General features: G+C 40.8%; 1 protein-coding gene across 2 annotated transcripts; it reads right to left on the minus strand.

The window, feature by feature from the left end:
- Nucleotides 1–267: 267 nt before the first annotated feature.
- On the minus strand, nucleotides 268–6,451 carry mpp2a (MAGUK p55 scaffold protein 2a). 2 transcript variants are annotated; one of them, XM_053339039.1, is made up of 13 exons: nucleotides 6,421–6,451; nucleotides 5,381–5,481; nucleotides 5,070–5,222; nucleotides 4,748–4,918; nucleotides 4,419–4,526; nucleotides 3,787–3,906; nucleotides 3,564–3,695; nucleotides 3,303–3,405; nucleotides 2,796–2,864; nucleotides 2,528–2,689; nucleotides 1,224–1,426; nucleotides 628–756; nucleotides 268–444 (listed from the first exon to the last, which is right to left on the minus strand). In XM_053339039.1, exons 1-13 carry the CDS (start codon nucleotides 6,449–6,451, stop codon nucleotides 268–270), a joined length of 1,659 nt encoding a protein of 552 aa, XP_053195014.1. The 2 variants fall into 2 exon arrangements, with proteins under 2 accessions (XP_053195014.1, XP_053195013.1); XM_053339038.1 differs by having other exon boundaries at nucleotides 5,070–5,225.
- Between the last annotated feature and the right edge of the window lie 632 nt (nucleotides 6,452–7,083).

Genomic DNA, 7,083 nt, shown 5'->3' on the forward strand with positions numbered 1-7,083 from the left:
TTCTATTCCCTACCGAAAAATATAACCCTGTTTAAATAATAGATGAAAACAAGAAAGTATTCTGTATGTTATCCTGCAACGCTGTTACTTTATAGCAAGAAAATAGTTTTGTTCTGATGCTAAACTATTGTTAAAGGAAGATGTCATCACTATCGAAACATATGAAAATCTAAATAAGAATATCAATCATTTACACAGGGTTATATTTTAAATGCTTCTTTCTTGTTCCTGACGTTCCTTCCCTCCTCTGCTCTCCATAGCCTCTTTCTAGAAAACCCAGGTGACTGGGACCCACTGGGGGTTTTTAGAAACTGTCTCCAGTGCAGCTTTGACGGTGCGGTAGGTCTCATCCAGGTTGTCGTTGATGATGGTGAGGTCAAAGTACTGACCGTAGGCCGCCTGGATTTTAGCACTGTCGTTGCATGTCCTCTTTAGCTCTTCATCCTGAGACAGAGAACACATGACTTAGCTTTACCCACTGCTGAGGATGTGCGTGTGAAAAAAAGACATAAATCACAGGGACTCATCTTTGAACTATTTCTAATTCCCTGCAGCTTCCTGAATCGGCTGAGCTAAAATTGTTACTTTACTATACAGGTGTATGAACATACAGTAAATGCTTCTTACCGTAAGAGTCCTATCAACCACCTCTGCCTCTACAGCTGAGTGATTCATCGCCTTGAGGACCTCGAAGTCAGGAGACTGAAGGAACACCACATATGGCAAGAACTCAGACGTCCTCAGCACTTTGAGAGACTAGAATGAGCACATGGATACACACACATATTAGAATTACAGAAAGAGTGTTTTAGAGGGTTTAAACAACTGGGTTTAGGTTCACCAACTGGCTGGACATTCCTGGTTTGTGACATTGAATGAGTAACATTGTGCTCAGCTACAGTGTCTATTGTTAAGATGCCCTTGAGGAAGGCACATGGCACCAAATAAATACAACCATACTTAAAATGCTGTGTGCTGTTTTTGAAGGATCAAAAATATCATACCTAAAAAACACAAACTAAACGCTTGAAAACTGCTGTAGAGTTGAATGTTATTTATTAACAGTGGTAAACTGTTAATGTAATAATAGACAGAAACCAGATGTAGAAAAATTTGACCGAAGTTGTAAAAACACATTTACATTCTATTTATTCACTTATTAACATGTACATTTAGTCTTTTTGGTGATTCCATACAACTATATGTGTTTGTATGTGTTTTACCTGAGGATTGGCATCTAGTATGCAGACGCGTCCTGCCTCCACCACCTCATGTATAGAGTCAATCTTGATTCCGTACAGGTTGCCGTCGTACTCTCCATGTTCAAGAAAGCGCCCGTTCTTGATATCAGCATCCATCTTGCTGCGGCTGGTGAAGGCGTACATCCGACTATCGCGCTCCCCCTTTTTGGGCTTTCTGGAGGTGTCTGGACAGGTATAAAAACCCAGTTATGCCACCTTTTCCCTTCTGTTTAGTCTTTATCTGTCAGCCTCACACATATTAACTGTGTCAGCATGTTCCTGCTCTTATGTAAAGCTGTAGGTTGTTTACACAGAGAAAAATATTCAAGACCATGTCCATGTCCAAGACCATGTGTTTATGGTTGCATTATTACATCAAAGAGAAATATTTTGGATGTCTTATGTGCATAATTGTATACAGATTTTATGATAACATGAGTCCTGTTTCCATTAAAGAAGTTCCAGGTAAAATTTAGGAGGCAGGAACTTTACAGGAACGTCCTCTCACTCAGTCCTCTCAGCCATTGTGTCTCCATTGCAGACTAGGACCTTGATAGGACCCACCGGACTCTGGAGGTGCCATAATCATTCTGCAACAGTTCATAGGCGCTTATTTTGGCGCTTTGTGTTGATGTCACATCCGCTTTGAATATACCCAATCAGCACAGAGTCAACCTCAAGCTCCACCCAGGAATTTTTCAGGGCTGCACGGACTACATACCCCGAGGCAGGGACTCATTTTGCCCCCCTAAAAGTTACGGGAGATTGTCCTTTAGGGGCGGTTCCTACGGTCACAGCCCGTAAAAATACCCCTGCAAAAGTTCCTGCAGTGGAAATGGTCCTATATATGGTATCTTTAGAAACTTTTCTCCACAAGGATTCAAAATGTTTGTTTTGAATAATCAGATCTTTGAGCAACACTGCACCAAAGCTAAAGCAAACATCTAAAACAAAGGATTTATAGTAGCTGTGTCTGTTTGACAGATCATCAAAACTTGATCCTATCTGAAAGGACTTTCCCTCCAGTACAAAGTCATGATTCACTTTACATATTCTAGTAATTACACAATGTAATGGCTATCTGACACAGTAAAAACAGAAACTAAGTCATGCTCAACTGGAATTCCTAGAAAACAACATCACAGTTATGTTTACTGTTTGAGTAATTTACGATGTAAAACAGTTACAATGTAAAAACTATAAAAAGATAGGTAATTAATGTCTTTTAAATAATTTCTAACCATGATTCTAGTGATGGACTACTTTAATATATTTAGATTTCATACATGGAATAGTGGTGCCGAAGAGCTGTGGATCCCTCAGAAGAAGATTGTTCTTCAGTCTCCGTCGCCCCACACCCTGGGCGCCAATCAAAATCAAAGTTTTCCTCTTGAAAGGTGGGACCTTGGCCACCTCCTCGTAGAGCAAGATCTCATGTCTGTCGAACTCTGAGAAAGGAAAAAAGGGAGGAGGGATTACTGAAACAGGAAAGCAATATAAGGACTATAAACACCTACTTAGACTACAGGGCTGTAGAAATTAAGGTTTTATTACCTGCATTTTTGGTGGTCACATACATCATCTTTTTCTTCTTCTTAACTCCAACACCCGTACACAGATTTCCTGTCACATGAATGGAAATTCATAAAAAAGTAATAAAAAGGCTAGTTATATTATTATTAGTGGTTATTATTAGCAAGATTAATTTGAAAGCTAAAACTGACTGGTGTTCTAGGTGCTTTGACTTATATATTTTCCCAGACATTTATTTGCAGACCTGGCATTTTATCACCAGATGGCAGTGTAAAACAGCAGAAAACTAAAGATGTGGCACACCATGTAAGGAAGACATCATAATAACATAGTTGCTAAAACCACAGGCTATGTCTTTCTCTCAAGTCAACTATATTTGTCAAGTTGAAGCTGAAAAGGGCTTTTGGTGTCACTTGTGCATCTCTTTACAATATGTATAGTCTCTTTTACTTAAGAGTCTCTCCATTATTAAATATTATTTTTTTTAAATTCATTATCAGTGTCTTTGAACTGTTCTAGTTCGGTCACCTGCAGGTGCCAGTTCCACGTCTCTCTTCACAAATGCTTTCCTCTTCTCTTCCAGCATCTGACTGGGTATCAGCCCCGCACTTCCACCCTCCACATGACATGCCTGAATAACACACAAACACACACACACACACACACTGTACATATTCATAACGAGCATTTGAATCTAAAGAAAATCTGAATTTGCTTTCTATCTGCTGTAGAATCCTCAAAACAACACAAAGAAGTGAAAATTGCACACATGCTGCTTCTGTACTCCACCTGCCACCAGTTGACGTCGTCCTGGTTGACTATCTGCAGGATGTCTCCTGTCTCAAACCTTAACCCTGCCTCCTTACAAGGGATCAGGTTGTCGTTGGCTGGATCGTAGTCGTAGTGGCACTTAAAGAACACCTGGAAAAAAGTGAAGTGAAGATTCATAATTTATGCCTTGGAGTATGACCATGTGTGGCTACTATGTGTCTGTGGTGTTTGTATGTGTCACCTGTCTTGGTGGTATTGCTTCATGGTAACTGGGCAGTATCTTCAATACCACACTTCCACTGGTTGCTTGTAGCTCCTCCTGTAACACTCTGGGGTCTTGGCCCACCTCTCGGCCATTCACCTGCCGGCACAGAGGACGAAATTTTATGAATTGCCACGCCACATTCAATGGCAGGCGACAGTTTACCCAGGGCCTAGGACAGTGCCTTGGGATACTCCATAGTTAATAGTGGACTTTGGACAGACACAGGCCAACTGTCTCTCCCTGCTTCCATTATTTATAGGTTAGGGTTAGAGTTAGGGTTAGCTTAATAGTGGCATTATAGTGGTGTCAGTCTTCTTATCCAACTCTCAACAACAAAGCAAATAAGCATCTTTCCCCACCAATCTTGAACTATTCCTCTAAAAACACTCGAATATAGAAACATAGTGTTTGATGGCAGATCAAAACTTCTTGGTAAGTAAAAGTCATACTAGGTAAAGTTAGGCTATATTCACATTCAGTGTTTCTGTTCAGTATCTGTCTTCTTCTTCACCGCCTTCGTTGGTGCATTATTGCAACCAACTGTCTATTAGCAGAATACTGTGACAGGATGGTACCCTCCACAGAGTACCTTTAATGGTCTTCCTTACCTCTTTGATGATATCGCCAACATGCAGCAGTCCTTGCTGATCTATCATTCCTCCATGGAGGATGCGGGCTATCACCAGCTCACCACCCTCTACCTTGAATGTCACACCCTGAAACACAGTTCATGTAGGTTACTGTTTCAGTCACTGTGGTGATAAAATCAACATATAGAGTGATAAGTAAAGACAATTGGAATTGGACCTCTGTAATTTGATTAAAATATCAGTATTCACAGATTAAATATACTTAACAAGGTTGGAGCCGAAACAGCACTAATTTACATGGAATGAATCAGCCATATTGTATGTGTTTATGCTATAATGTTACCTACCAGATGCTCCCCTTCCACTTTGCGTATGCCCACCATTCGAATTGCGTCAGGTGGTGGGTGCAGGGTGTGTGTGGGGCCATCATCCAGTTCATGATCCACAAAGTCACATGGGCTGGGGGGTGGGCTTTCACACACCTGGGATGCCACCGAATCATGAGTCTCCAGTAGAGACTGACAAACCAACAGGAAAAAAAAAGAAAATTCAATGTTAGACACCAAGTAGAAAAAATGTATGTATTTAGACATTTTGATGGTGGACTGCATTTTAAACGTAATGTAACAATACAATATGGGGTACTGTGTGTATGTGTGTGTTCTGCACCTGGAAGTGAGGCTGTACAAGTATGCGAGAGAGCTCAGCTGCATTGTCAGAGTGGTCTGTGAAGGGGTCGAGGTCTCTGAGTATCTCCTGCAGGAGCTCCACATTGTTCTCCCTCACCGCTGACAGACGTGGCTCCTTCAGGCTTTCCTCTTGCTCCTAACAAACAGTCAAACACAGTTATATAAATACAACAAAATAATACAAAAATAATGAATAAATTATCAAAAAAACAAACAAAAAAAGAGTTAGTGAACACGCTTGCACATGCACACAGTTCTCTAAGTGTGTGTGTGTATGTGTGTATTCCACACCAGAGGGCTCTCCATGATGCCCTTGAGGTAGATGAGGTCCAAGTCATTGGCTGTGGTGGAGCTATTGGTGCTGTCGCTCATTGCGTCCAACATCTGGGGCGCTGTAACACAAAAATAAACAAATGAAACAAACCAAATTTAAAATGGTGCAAAGCATTCCCACCACTGTGCCTTGTTTTAATCCTATCACTGGGAGGTGCCAGTGAGTCAGACCTTTATATATCGTACATACAGGTAATTTCATTAAATTAACCTTTTTGTAAAAATCTGATCCTTTAAACCAGGGCTTGACATTAACTACATGAAGCTAATTATACTAACACTGTGTACAGTGTGGACTGTATTTTGTAGCCAGATAGCAGGCAAAACAAAATAATAAATATAAGCAGATTAGCAGATTACTTGTATGTAGACCACTACAAAGCCTGTCAAATGACTGTATCATGGTTCTTGAGGATATATGTAAAGTCTGAGAAAACAACCTTCATGACAATAGTGATGCCATTCCCGCCTTTGGGAATGGCATCAATTGGCACTAATAATGGCACTAATATTCAACAGTGCAATCCTTACAGGGTGGCATGAAATTACAGGATATGACTGATGGGCCAAATCTCAGATTTTCCCTTTTTCTTTATAATTGTTTATATTTCACTTACCTTAAATGTGAAAATGTTGATGTTCATGAAGTTAATAATGGCAAGCAGTGTAGATTTTGATATACATGGGGATTAATCAAGCATTTAGGTTTAGGCTCTAGGACTGGCCAAGAGTCAATTTTAGTTGTTTCTAAACAGAGAATGTAGGAATGTCTGGATGCTGAGTCTCTCCCCAGTTTGTTCAGCACCCCACGCTCCAATACTGCTACAGAGCAGTCAGCCTAGAGGAAACATTGACTTCTGCTAATGTGATATAGTCTTGTATTCTTATCAATGTTTTTACTCATTCAACTGAATGTTCAGGCAGGCATAAATAAAGAACACACAATTAGTAATAATATGGTGATAGGAGCTAATGAGGAGGAATGTGTGTGGTCTCACCAGGCTCTGTCCTGGTGGAGGCCACAGGCATGGTAGAGCTTCAGTAAATCTGAGAGAGACAGGCAGAGAGAGAGAGTAACCAGAGTGGAAATTTTGAGGTCAGCAAAAGGTATTTTAGAAATTCAAGTGACAAACCCAGCCAGCATGTCCATGTGGGCCCCACATGGGTTAAATACTGGCTACGTGAATACTGAGTGGGCATGGGTTTGAACCAGGCAAATTCTGCAGGTTCCACATGGTTTCAGTAACATGGGCCCCACATGTGAAGCCCATGTGGGCTGGCTAAATGGGCCCCATTTAAGGTCCATTCTGATCCCGCTTAGACCCCATATTGGGTCTCACGAAATTGGGCCCCACCTGAAACTCAGTCAAAACCTACTTGAAGCCCATGTGGGCAAACACAGGTGGGGTCACCATGGAAACTGTGGACAAACCCACTTGAGACCTATTTCAGTAAAAAAAATATTGAGTCAATATCTTCCAACTTTAGGTCTCCAGGCAGTATTCTGTTAATCACTGATTTTTAAGCAAAGAAAACACAGGTTATTCTTATAATTCCTTCATTGTGTGCTGAAAATCTGCAGATTCATTTGATAGTTGCTGTGATTACTGGCTTGGAGCATGCGTCTTTGTATTATAAACTCCTCCCACCACAACAAAGCA

Source organism: Scomber japonicus, chromosome 18 (assembly GCF_027409825.1).
Source record: "Scomber japonicus isolate fScoJap1 chromosome 18, fScoJap1.pri, whole genome shotgun sequence".
Classification (NCBI taxonomy): domain Eukaryota; kingdom Metazoa; phylum Chordata; class Actinopteri; order Scombriformes; family Scombridae; genus Scomber; species Scomber japonicus.

Excerpts from the sequence above, each read along its gene's own strand:
- mpp2a (XM_053339038.1), bottom strand. The coding sequence starts at position 6,451 with ATGCCTGTGGCCTCCACCAGGACAGAGCCTG. Across the intron at positions 5,226-5,380 it reads GCATCATGGAGAGCCCTCTG|GAGCAAGAGGAAAGCCTGAA; the intron begins GTGTGGAATACA and ends ACTGTTTGTTAG. Across the intron at positions 445-627 it reads TGGTTGATAGGACTCTTACG|GATGAAGAGCTAAAGAGGAC; the intron begins GTAAGAAGCATT and ends TCTCTGTCTCAG.